The sequence below is a fragment of the Paramisgurnus dabryanus genome, chromosome 21 (assembly GCF_030506205.2).
Source record: "Paramisgurnus dabryanus chromosome 21, PD_genome_1.1, whole genome shotgun sequence".
Classification (NCBI taxonomy): Eukaryota; Metazoa; Chordata; class Actinopteri; order Cypriniformes; family Cobitidae; genus Paramisgurnus; species Paramisgurnus dabryanus.
Genome location: NC_133357.1, coordinates 22715098 through 22728659, shown reverse-complemented (window position 1 = coordinate 22728659; position 13562 = coordinate 22715098). Strand labels below are relative to the sequence as shown.

General features: G+C 38.7%; 1 protein-coding gene across 1 annotated transcript in view; it reads right to left on the bottom strand.

The window, feature by feature from the left end:
• The window catches only part of arhgap46b (Rho GTPase activating protein 46b), a 119896-nt gene extending 109022 nt beyond the window's left edge, over positions 1-10874 (bottom strand). The window contains exon 1 of the mRNA XM_065249876.2: positions 10728-10874. Coding sequence (XP_065105948.2) covers positions 10728-10741 — 14 coding nt within the window. The 5' untranslated portion in view covers positions 10742-10874. The remainder of the gene's footprint in view (positions 1-10727) is intronic.
• Between the last annotated feature and the right edge of the window lie 2688 nt (positions 10875-13562).

Sequence of the window (13562 nt, the reverse complement as noted above, 5' to 3'; positions counted from 1 at the left end):
AGCTTCATATGCTGGTTTAAAGCGCACACATTTCTTAATCTGTTGATTCAATCCTTAGCACAGAGCTTTAAACATTTTAGGATCGCCTGGCCCGCAGCCCTTTGCAGGTCGTGACCATTAGATCAGATAAATAAGAAACTTTGGTGTGTTTGCAAAGGGGCCGGCCAAGTGTATGGGGTGGCTCAAAGGACAAATGTGGGTGTTTCGGGAGAACAGGGTGTCTGTGCGAGAGGATTCGGTTAAGTGTGTTAGTCGTCCAGATGCTTAGGGAAGTCTTGTACACACTCAAATTCTGCCAACCTCATTAAATGTAGCTTTTCAATAGGGACTTGAGAGGGACTTAACTGCCTCTGGGGCAGGTGTGTGTATGTGTGTATGTATGCACACTTTAGAAGTTGTGTTGTCCCCTGTTAAAATCCCCAAGCAGCCACAATCCCGCTCATCCGAGGAAAGAAACACGTGTGAGACTTCCTTCAAACGAAAAGGGAATTGGTGCTGCTGACTGGTATCTACATTACAGGGTCTCCAAATCGCAAAAACTTATGAGGACTGAAGGGTAGGGTGGGCAAGGCCTTATGTCCCTAATGGTGCAATTCTTGTGGTTGTGGATGGATATACACTTGAAAGAGCTTTATAATACATTTATTATATTATCCACAGCAAACAGCAGCATGTGTTGTCGTAGCGTAACTGGTAGAGCATTGCATAAGCAGTGCAAAGGTCACTGGTTCGATTCCCAGGGAACAGGCGTACTAATAAAATGTATAGTTTGAATGTATTCTAAGTCACTATGGATAGATGTGTCTGCAAAATGTAAATGAAATAAGGTTTAAGCTTAAAGGCAACATCATTTACATTGTGTAGTGTGAAGAAGAGCAGGCTATTATACAGTATGAAAATAACGTAGGGCAGCATTTTATTCATGGGAACTGGTGAATCATAAAACTACTGACGATATTAATAACTAGCATGAAGTAAAGAATATAAGCCAAATATTCTTTGGAGTAGAAAAACGTTAAATTATAGATGGTTTTAGCAGCAACAACATTAGCAACAAATGGCTTTTGTGGACTAAACGCAACTTCCGGTAGACTACCACACAGAATCGAGTCCTTTTACAGGAGTTTATTTCTGATAACAAGGGAAATAAATGACAAGTAAATTACCTTTGTTTATATATCATATCTAATGCATATCAACTATTACACTGAGCAAACGTTACTGTGTTAAATTAGGCCTTGTGCCAAATGGCACACTTCGGAATTATGGACTTCCTCAGAGTTCACACTTTGATGACATCATGTAGTGCAGACCTTAGAGGGACCCTTGACGTGAGTCCACAAGGGCGCACCGGAGTCTTCAAAAGAAAGAGAAGTTGCCCATCAGTGTGAACTCCTCCCTTCCGTTGTCTGATTGGTCTGATTGCTCTTTCCCAAGGACTTCTGGGTTGGTGCAGTGCGGGATTTGCCAAACACCGCATCAAGGATGCAAAGGAGGAGCTGATGAGCACACTTCGGAGCATAAAAATGACAGATGGGACCCCCTACGGACTTGTATACTAAGCAAGCATGCGCAATTTAAGACCACGAGACCGAAAGTCCACATGAAGTGCGCCATTTGGGACAGGGAATGTCAGCAGAAAATGTGTCTGGGATCAATTAATTTTTAGGTTGATAGAAGCACTGGGGACCCAATTATAACACTTCTTAAGTAACAAAATGGCACATTTTGGCACGGTTGCTTTCTGCACAACACAGTCAGGGACATACAGATACTGTAGATCAGGGATGCCCAACCCTGTTCCTGGAGGGCTACCGTCCTGCAGATTTTAGCTCCAACCCCAATCAAACACAGCTGAAGCAGCTAATCAAGGTGTTCAGGGTTGCTTGATAATTTACAGACAGGTGTGTTGGAGCTGGAGTGGAACTGAAGTCTGCAGGATGGTAGCCCTCCAGGAGCAGGGTTAGGCACCCCTGCTGTAGATAGACAGACAGATAGATACTATTAATATAATAAAAAGTACATATTAGGACAGAAAAGGGTCCATTTTGATTCCACATTGTCTTTAAACGTCCCAAACATGCCTGTCTGTCCATTTTGAAAAAGTTATATTATCTGACTAGTAAAGAAAAACCCAAGTTTGCTAGAGGGAGAGCAGGGTTAGATTTTGAGTGCTGCCTGGCTCAGTTTCCTATCATCTCAGTGGGGGTTGTGAGTTATTTTCGGGCAGCCGCAGACATGCCCTACTGTGCCTTTAATGACTGCCACTCCAGGCTAAATGCTTTAACTTCAGTGGGCTTTGGTTAATATTCAGCAGATACCCACCTACTTTGGGAATGTTGCTTTAAAACTCAACTCGGCAAGCATATGTGTTTCTGTTTTCAGGTTTGGTGTGATAATTAAGCCATTTTCCAACACACCTACACAAACAGAAACATACAGATGTGCAGATTGGAGATGACATATGTCTTAATGCTGTTCGAGTACTGATATTCAGCAGAGCTCTTCTTGAATTTATGACTGCTATAACAAAGACACACAAAGAGCCTTTATGAAGAATGTGTTTCCAACAGTACGCAGAAGAAACCACTGAAAGCTTTGCAGATATATGAACAGATCTGAGTCTATATTATGATCCATACAAACACATACACAGCTCACACCTCCAAAAGAAAAACAAAGGGAATATTTTTTGGATGTTACTGCGAATATGGGCAGGAAGCATTTTGTTCATCTTTACATTTCAGTAGGGAAAGGTCATCTGTGACATACTGATTTTCTACTTGTCACATGGTTTCATGTTATACAAATTCGCAGGTCAAAGTTCACCACACTTTTTGTACAATCTTGTATTTCCAAAACTATCTCATGGCAATTTTACAAAATGGCTAATTCGTAGCGATTTTTAAAACCACATTCGTGCATTTTTGTACGATTTGTTTTTGCCCCGTGACATGGGGTTAGGATTAGGGTCTCATTAATGTTTTTTTATGTTAATTGTATGTTTTTGTATATTCACTTCATACAAATTCATACGAATTAGCAGTGGCGGCCGGTGACTTCTTTTTTCAAGGGCGCTCAATGCGAAGTTCGTCACAACATGTATGTAGCCCGTCATGTGTGTGGTTCCTTTTTTCAAAATATGTGTTCTGCGCGTCGAGTGATTCTATGTGCATCACGTGTCTTGTCAAAATAAGTGCCTTCTGCAGACGCGTCTAAAGAGTTTATGATAAAAGAGATGCTCGCGTTTGCCAGATACTCGAATAATCTCATGCGTAATCAGAGTTTACTGTTAAGGGAATGTCTTGCGTGTATTTTGTGAACGTGAGCGTCTCTTTTATCATAAACATTTTCGATGTGTGTGCAGCAGGCACTTATTTTGACAAAACACCTGAGCACATGGTTCACATGACGCAACTAACACATATTTTGAAAATGCAAGCAACACACATGGCACTCCAAAAACTTATTTTGAATTAGCGCCCCTCGGATGAGCAGTCACGAACCACCACTGCGAATTAGCAAACTCGTAAAATACATACAAATACGTATGAGAACAAGCTGACATTTTCGGTCTAACGCATTGGCATACAAAAAGTGTAGTGTGACAGCTGCTTAAAACTGCACACGGAGAAATCAGATTGGGCTAGTTATCAGAAAGAGAGACCAATCAGAATTCCCTCTCTGTACAGTAACTTTCTCACTTCGTCTTGTTGCTCGATATGTCAGTCTCTTCAGACTGAGACCTTGTCAAAAATCATTTGAACCTGACCTATCTAACTAGCACATTCTTAAATAAAAGATTTCTGGGATATTTTGCATCATTTGCAGGCATCACTGAGCCACTATCAATATGTGGGAGACTGATGGAACGTCTGGGAGAGGTGGGATGTCTTTGTATTCAGAATTTCATCACAATTTATTGAATACTATATCAATATTTGCTAAAAAGCCACAGTATGAAGATAATGTAAGATATAAAATTATCGTGATAAATAAGTAAACAAGATCTGGTACATAGAAAAAGTGCGTCATGTATAGTACATAATTTCGGATGCAACTTATGAGTTCAATCAAACAAAGGGAGGGAGTTAATATTCGTTATCGACTTCATCATCATTCCATGCTGTTGTTTTTGACATCCAGATCCACAACCGCCGGTTCGCTGGAAAGCGCACACCCGTCTAAACAGTTAAAAGTTTTCTATAGCAGGACACACACAGTGGGAAGAGCGCTCTTGTGTTTCCCAACAGGAAAACTCCACAGGGAGAGGCCGGCTTGTGTTGTTGAAGATATTACTGGAGAAAAGCTTAACACAAAAAGTGAATGGAAGAGAAAGATATTTCATCTCACACACAAACCCTACAATTACACAGTTAAAGCCGAGCCAAGTTTGGATAAACGCACACCCACAACCTCATTTTCCATCAGATCTGGCCCACGTCTATCACAAATGGACATTTTATTTCAGCAATATTTCTGCCATTCCATATTAAGTTTGAAAGCATGAAGCGGTGAACGCAAGCGACATATGCCTGAAATATTTCCTGGTAAATATCCAATACAAAATACAAATAAACTTCTGGATTGAAGCCAGAACTAGAGAAAACAACTCCATGTTTTCATCAGAGACTAGACATTTGCTTATGGGTTTCTCAGTTGTTTCAAACCAGTGCCAAACCAATTTGTAATTTCATCTGAGAAGGTCCAAAAGAGAAACCAGTAATTAAGGCTTTACCACAGACCAATAACAGCTCCACCATTTCAAAGCAACTACAAAGTATGCTAAATGCTGCTATAGCAACACTAAGTTGAACGGGTGAGACTGTTTACTGTTACTCAGCATATGTTTCTTGGTGATGAGAACTATCCATCTGCTGGCAATGTAAACAACAAAAAGCTCGAGATGTGTTTGGTGTGGGACCTTTTTTTAAAAAAAAAGATATCAACCCCCAACCATTGGTTTAAAAAACAGGGTGGTCTGATTTTAATAATTTATAGCTAATTCAAGTTAAAAAAAAAAAATTGGTACTAAAAGGTACCAAATAACAATAATAATAATAATAATAATGTCTTTGGTTATCAAGTAACTTTGCACTACTCATCTTGCCTAGACATATTTCAATAAAAGTGAATCCTTGAGAAACATACAACTCTATATACTTCTTGGCACACAATGCACATGGACTATATACTTTAATAGTATTCATATTTTGTGTAGTTTTTTTAACATCATGACACTTTTAGGCTGTTTCACACCTGAGTGTTTGTTCTAGAACCTGGTGCATTTTCTCCACTGGTTCGTATTGTTTAGGCATACAATACATGAACACCGCAACCGCGCTTGGATCCACACGAAAACAATGAACCGCCTGCACAAGGTGGTCTTAGCTCGGATGGAAACAAACTCTAGATTGGTTCGCTAATAGTGGTGATAAAGCAATCAGACCCAACAGACCAACAAACCAGGTTGAATATGATGAATTACGGCATACAAGTGGCAGTGAGTTTTGCAGATAAAGTCGGCCAAACATATTATAGGGGCTGTTTACACTTGGTATTAAGATGTGTTTTCATTGATCGGATCACAAGTGAACGAGAGAGACACATTACGTTTACACCTGGTATTTAAATCCGTCTCTTTTGTCCACTTTCGACCGCTTCTGTCCTGAATACTGTGAGGGGACGGTCCGTGAGACGGTGGGCGAGTCTCTCTGCTGTCATTCAAACGCGAGCGGGAGTAATTATGAGTTTATATGGACGCAAACTAATATTATGTCGAAGTCCGCTGCTTATTTAGCAAGTATACATGCTGCACAGTGTTTTGTACGTTTATATGTTGGAGCTTTCTCTGAATTTTCAGCGCAATTGATGAAATAGGATCGCGCAACTTTCACATGCTTGCAAAACGAAACTACGGAGAACACCCGCAGTAGTTTTATCAATGAACGGCTGAAAAAAGCGCTGTTCACTGTTCAAGTAAAAAAAGACGTAAAACTTGTGTTTAATACCTCAGATTAGATAAATGGGCGGAGAGAAGGCGGTCGCGTGTGGCTGTTCGAACACATTCAACCACATTTGCGTTCCGCAACTCCAAAGCGATCCGATCGAAAGTGGTTTCGACTACCTCTGGATGTGGTTGAAAGTGGTCGAAAGTGGACGCGTTCAAAACGTTTTGAACACCGTTTACACCTGGCATTAACGTTGTCCACTTGTGATCCGATCGATAAAAACACATGTTAATGCCAAGTGTAAACAGCCTCTTAGACCAACTGTCCAAAACGCATACAAATAAAAAAATATGTACATGGTGTTTAGCATTCGTCTCAATGAGATGGGCTTTAATCGCTCAGTGAAACAGTACTGGGAACAAGACAGTGGTGCTCAAAATAAGTGTCCGGAGTGTCTTGTGTGTTGCTCGTGTTTTCAAAATATGTATTTGTTGCGTCATGTGAACCATGTGCATCACATGTTTTGTCAAAATAAGTGCCTGCTGCAGATGCGTCAAGACGTTTATGATAAAAGAGACGCTCTCGTTCACAAAATACACACAAGACACTCCCTTAACAGTAAACTCTGATTACGCTTTAGTTTATCTGAGTATCTGGCAAATGCAAGCGCTTTAATCATAAACCCTTTAGATGCATCTGCAGCAGGCACTTATTTTGACAAGACACGTGATGCACACAGGATCACTCAACACGCAAAACACATATTTTGAAATTACGAACCACACACATGACGGGCTACTGTACATATATGTTGTGACGAACTTCGCATCGAGCGCCCTTGAAAAAAGAAGTCACCGGCCACCACTGGAACAAGATTATTAAATATATTTTTAAATATATTTAAATTAATAAATATAATAATATAAGGTCAGCTACAAAGAAACCCACAGCTGTTGTCTGTCTAGGGTTGGGCATCATTTCAAATTTATTGATTCTGATTCCGAATTCGATTCCACTTATTGATTCCGATCCCTAACGATCCTTGGTTTCGATTCCAAACAAGGCCGTAGCCAGGATTTTTCAAATACCGAGGACATTTTTTTTATTTTTTACATTTTTTCCATATTACAGAATAATAATAAACATGTCCAAACTACGACATAGCACAAATGTAACTGTGTCTGTGAGAATTTTGTTGGTGACTAAAAGCATCCAAAATAAATCAATGGTTACATTTCATCATCTGAAGTGCAAGTCACCCTTTGCCTAGAAACTGCAAAACTGTGTCATTTTTTTCAAGAAGCTTCTTAAATTTTCAATTTAGGATGAATTTTTAAGAGTATAGAAGGAGTTTATATATAATATGGGCTCTTAGTGGCTGCTTTTTCTTTAATATTCAGTGTAAGTCATCTATTTCAAAAAATATATTTTTTGGTTTCTAATAACAAAAATTAATCTGTTTGGCACAGCTATATTTTGTCTACAAAAGTAATTTCAAGCATTTAACCATAAGCCTTCAGATTTAATGATTTTTAAGAGAATAGTTAACATTTTAGTTAAGTGACCTTAAACTTTTGAGCAGTAGTGTAGGTTTTAATCTCATTGGTAGCCGTATTGCATCCCATATTGTAGGCTTATTTGCTGCATAACCTTTAACTTTCTCACCTTCCCTCCTTCTCTGCTCATCTTTTGCTGGCTTTCCAAATGATAGTTAAGTTTGTTACAGCCTTTTCATTTTTATTTGCTTTATTAGATTAGAATTACAGACGCGGAGAGACTCTTTCTTACGTTGCATGTTACATAAACATTCTTGCCTTACTTGCATACTATTCTTGTATAGAAGCAGTGCTTATTATACTTTGTGTTTGCGACCGCTACCTTTGAGCTTGTTGTACTTGCCATCGCTCTGTCGTTGCGGGTGTGAGGGACTCGGGCGGACTGCACGTGAGGACCGGGATGTCTGTTAGTGTCTAGCAGCAGCAGAACCCACTGCTCGTTGAGTGTAGAGAATGATACTCTCGTGTCAGTCTCCAACCACGACAGAAAAGATCGCTAGATTTGTCCTTTTTCACTTTTTTTAAGTTGCTAAATCTAGCGACAAAGTCATAAACAAGTTGGCAACACGGCACTGCTCGGACTGTGCATGTACATAGTGTATGAGCTATTCCTGCTTCTGGTTGGCTAACGATGGAAATTCAGCCAATCATCATTGATTATGTGGTTGTCCCACCCCCTCTAACATAAACAGGCCAATCATCATAAGTTATGTGTTTGCCACTCCTCAACACACAAAAACATTGCCTGTCTGATGAGAGTTTACTCGCTTCAGTGAGATTAATTATACTAATGCGCAGCATTTTAATGTCAGTAACGCAGTAAAGAAACAACGTTTATATATAACGCCGTTATTTCCATCACTGCACGTGATGGTCCGTAGATGCATGGATTGTCTCGTCGGCTATTTTCACATTAAAATGAAACGAAACTTCAAGAAAAAACTACCGAGGACATGACCTCGGTGTCCTCAATGGTAGCTACGGCCATGATTCCAAAGAGGAGAAAAGCAATAACAGCCAAGCTTTTACGATCTCTACACTGTAAAAAAAATCCGTAGAAATTGCAGCTGGGTTGCCGGTTATTTACCGTAGATTTAAATTTATGTTATTTACTGGCAACATTTTGTTCAAAGTTGAATGAACATTTAACATTTACAAGTCTTTGTCTTTACAGAGTAAAACTAAAAAAAAGCATCAAGCAAAACGTTCTGGGAAACAAAATCTGAAGCAAAAAACAGAAAAAGGTTGATGATGATTTCTGGTTCCCAGAATGCTTTGCATGAGGCTGTTATTGTATAGTTTTATTCTGTAAAGATAAAGACTTGTTAATATTTAAAATTTATTTAACTTTGAACAAACTCTTGCCAGTAAATAACATAAATTTAAATCTACGGTAAATTACCGGCAACCCAGCTGCAATAACATTGTAATTTCTACGGATTTTTTTACAGTGTACTTACAGATGAACAAAAAAAAGGAGGCTATATAAAACCTTTTTAGGAGCTACAAATCTTTTAAACAAAAATGACTAGGCTAGCTCAAAATGATTTTTTTATAATTGTCCCTTGTAACGTAACACCTACCTAAATGATGACGACTCAATAACAGAAAATGCATGCAGCCCTTTCACTATAAATGTTGTGATCGATCCGTCACACTTCTTAGTTTTTTCAAGTATGAGCCTTCCTTTCGAAGCGATGTGCCGGCTACTGTCAATTTCAAAACTCTGTCATGTGAAAGCAAACATTGTAACAGTATTAATCCCAGTCTATAGTTTTAAAAACACCCTTAGGTTCAAAAGATTTGATATGGATCAGTGGCGCCCAATGACTTCATTTCTGAGGGGCGCCAACTCAAAAAATGTGTTCAGAGTCATGTGTGTGGCTTGTCGTCATGTCAAAATATATGTTTGGTGCATCATGTTAACCTATGTGCATCATGCATCATTTCAAAATACATGCCTGCTGCACACACGTCAAAAGGGTTTAAGGATTCATTCGGAAATACTTGTAAAACACTAACTTAACACTAAACTCTGATTACAGATGAGATTAAGTGAGTATCTGGCAAATGTGAGCATCTCTTTTGTCATAAACCCCTTTTAAGCGTCTGCAGCATATTTTGACATGACGCATGATGCACACAGGTTCATGACATGCTGAACACATATTTTGACATGACGAGCCACACACATGAAGTTGCTGTCAACTTTTTTCTGAATTGTGCTTCTTCTGAGTACAACAAAGAAAAAGTTAAAAGGGAGGCGTGGCTTGTTTTTCCACTGGGAATTGATTGGTTTTTGAGGATGTTTCATGTGGAAGGGCAGTGGTTATAGGACATTCTGACCAAGCTGTCAAACTGACATAATCAGAGAAGAACTGCCATTGAGGTAAATTTTTAGATTTTGATTAAAGATTACAAAGACATTTTTTATTGACTTGAATGGAAGAATTGTTAGTCACAAAACTAATAAACTACTGTAGGCTAACCAAACAAATAGGCAAATTTTTGGGTGAACTGTTCCTTTAAGACGCGTGCGTGAAATGAGTGAGACGCATTATCAAACTTGTGTCTGGTCTATACTTATCTCGTCCATATGGTATTGTGAATATTTTAAAAGGTCAGGAAACCTTTCGCGATAAGTCTTCTGAGAATGGTAATGAATATGGCTTTGCAACATGATTAATAAAACATGTCAAAAATCCACCCGGTTTAAAGATGACACCTGGAAGGCGACACTACATAAGCCGCACAGCATCTGCTCATCAATATATCGAAATGATCCATCCAACATTAGTTGGTAGGTCTAATATTGATCGCAAAGACTTGTTTAAAATGTATAAGGCATTAATCAAATATACTAGCTTGTATGTCACTGTACGTATGTGCTACTTTGAGTTCGTAAACTTTAATGCACACCCATAATTGAAACAAATCTAAAGAATTGTTTAAATATTTAACTTATGAAAACATTGAGAACACTTAAATCCCGATGTCAGTGAACTTTAACTACAGTATGCAAACAATTCAGCGGGGAGTCGGGACACCACAGCGCGTGCACATTTTAAAACATCGCGAAAGTTTTATAGCAACAATATCATCTCGGTAATTTACAATGTCTGTGTGTAATTCAATGCAAAGCATCACAATAACGTGACACAGTCGACCACAGTTTCAAATTCAAAGTTACTGAAGTTGTACAATATCTGTTGCGTCTTACCTTTTTTCAGCCATGATCCTCACATTGTATGAAATAATGCGGTTTAAATAAGTGAGACTGTCCTGTGTCAGACAAGTACGGCTTGTGCTGAATATGTAGTTGAGGCTCTGTGTCCCACTCGAGTTTAGGTCAGACAGTGGTTGAGAAGGTTTATCCCCCCGCCCTCTCCTCTACAGGGCATACTGTTTGTAATCTGATCTGCAGGCTGCTGTGTGTGGTTGACACGATTCACAGTCAGCGCTCAGTTTACAGTAAAATGGCGACATCTGCTGGCAAGTAAAACATAAGCGCTACTCTGTGCTACTTTTGGTACTATTAATAATCAATTTTTGCAGAGAATATACCGACACACAATCATTTAAATTCAATATTGTGTTAGATAAAAAAATACTTTAAAAAGTAACTTAAAAAACAAAACAAACAAAAAAACACTTTAATTGATTTAACAAAGAATTTAGGAGGTACAAAAATTGCTCTGCGAGAATTCTTTTTTCTTTTTTTTTTGACGAAGTGCCATTCACTTATCTTTTGTTCCACAGCTCGCAGACCTGTCTTTGTATTTACCTGCTAATTCATTCTCATTTTGTCATTTTCAACATGTCTCTTTAATGGAACTTCTGATCTCATTAACAAAATTAATTAGCCTCTGTGTCCAAGTGTTGATAAACTCTTCTTTGGACACTGGGGTGGTTCCAAAATGCTTTAAACATGCAAAAGTTGAGCCTTTGCTTAAAAAGCAAGGTCTGGATGAGAGTGGTCTTAACATTTTTTGGCCTGTTTCAAAGTTACCATAAAGCTTTTGGGAAAAGTTGTTCAATTGCAGCTGATTACATTCTTAAATATATCTAATTTATTAGAAACACTTCAATCTGTTTTCACTGCTTATCACAGTACGGAGTCCTCTTTGCTAAAAGTATTCAATTATATTCTGGTTGCAGTCGATGCTGATAAAAATGCGGTATTGATTTTACAGCTGCCTTCGATATTGTGGATCATAATGTTTTTATGTGCCATTTAGAATCTGATCGGTGTCACAGCCACAGCCTTACAATGGGTCAGCTGATATCTCAAAGACGGGTCTTTTTTCATAAAGTTAGATAAGTTTTTCTCTTCATCTACCCCAATTACTAGTGGAGTACCTCAGGGCTCTATTCTAGGACCGCTTCTTTTTTATTTATTTATGTGTCCTCTGGGAGATATTATCAGGAAGCCTGATGTCTCTTTTTATTTATTTGCAGATGATACTCAGCTGTATCTCCTACTTAAAGCTGGTGATTCAATTCAACCATTGCTAGAATGCATTTTAGACATTAAAGAATGGTTATCAAATAATTTTCTCCAACTCAATGAAAACCAAAATGAAATTGGATATTATTAAGGAGCTGGGCAATCGTGTCCCATTCATTTCCTCACAGTTTACTAGAAACCTACAGGTAGGTGTTATTATAGACTCTTAAGTTATGTATGTCCAAACAAATGTATTCTGGCATTAGGAACATTTTTTATTAATTACGGGTCATCTCCAAACTTTTCAAGATCTGAAGAAGGTTATTCATGCATTTATTACCTCACTTTGGATTACTGTAAGTCACTGTACTCATGTCTTCCTCAATCTTTGATTTCACGCCTTCAGTTGGTACAAAATGCAGCTGCAAGGCTGCTGACTGGGGCAAAACGTTATAAACATGTCACTCAATTTTTAGCGTCACTTCACTAGCTACCAGTCCATTTTTAGAGTTCAGTTTAAGATTGTATTGTTTGTTTTTAAAGCTCTTAACAAGGTGTCGGCAAGTCTTTTTATTGTGTGAGGCATTGATTCATTCAATTCAATCGATTCGTTCAAACTACTAATTTATCAAGAAACGAAGCAAATTATAAATACATGTATGGCATAAATAGTAGTACACAGTTCCGAATTCACGTTTCTTTGTAACCGAGTCACTGAACCACTGACTCACTGTGTGTTGCTTAGAAACGCATGATTATGGAACTATTTTCACTGTCGAAATAAAGCTTCTTTATAACTTCTTTATACTTCTATATAACTTCTTTAAAGAACTTTGGAAAGGTGTTTTTTTCTTCATGAAGGCGAACGCAGGTGCAGTTTATTGATGGCATTTTGAATGCACGGAGATAACGTGACGAGATCCTGAGGCCCGTTGTTGTTCCATCCATTCAAGATTATCACCTTATGTTGCAGCATTATAATGCACGGCCCCATGTTGCAAGGATCTGTACACAATTACTGGAAGCTGAAAACATCACAGTACTTGCATGGCCAGCATACTCACTGGACATGTCACCCATTGAGCATGTTTGGGATGCTCAGGATCGGTGTATACGATATCAAGCAACTTAGCACTGATTTCACAGGCCACAATTAAAAACCTGATCAACTCTATGCGAAAGAGATGTGTTGCACTGCATGAGGCGAATAATGGTCACACCAGATACTGACTGGTTTTGGACCCCCCAATACAGTAAAACTGCACAATATAGGCCTAGTCCACACGGACATGGGTATTTTTATAACCAGCAGGCGGTGATATAACCCTAATCGTAATGACACTTTGGCCAATCAGAAGCCTTAATTAGAAGCAAAAACTCAGGTTTTACGGTCTACATGACAACACTGCAACCGGCGTTTCTGAAAACCTGATACTGCATTTTCGTGTGGACGAACGGCCGAACCGCGTAAAAAAGTCATGGTTATAAAAATACCAGTGTCCGTGTGGACAAAGCCTTAGAAGCCACCTGTGCAATAATCATGCAGTCTTATCAGCATCTTGATATGCCACACCTGTGAGGTGGATGGATTATCTCGGCAAAGAGAAG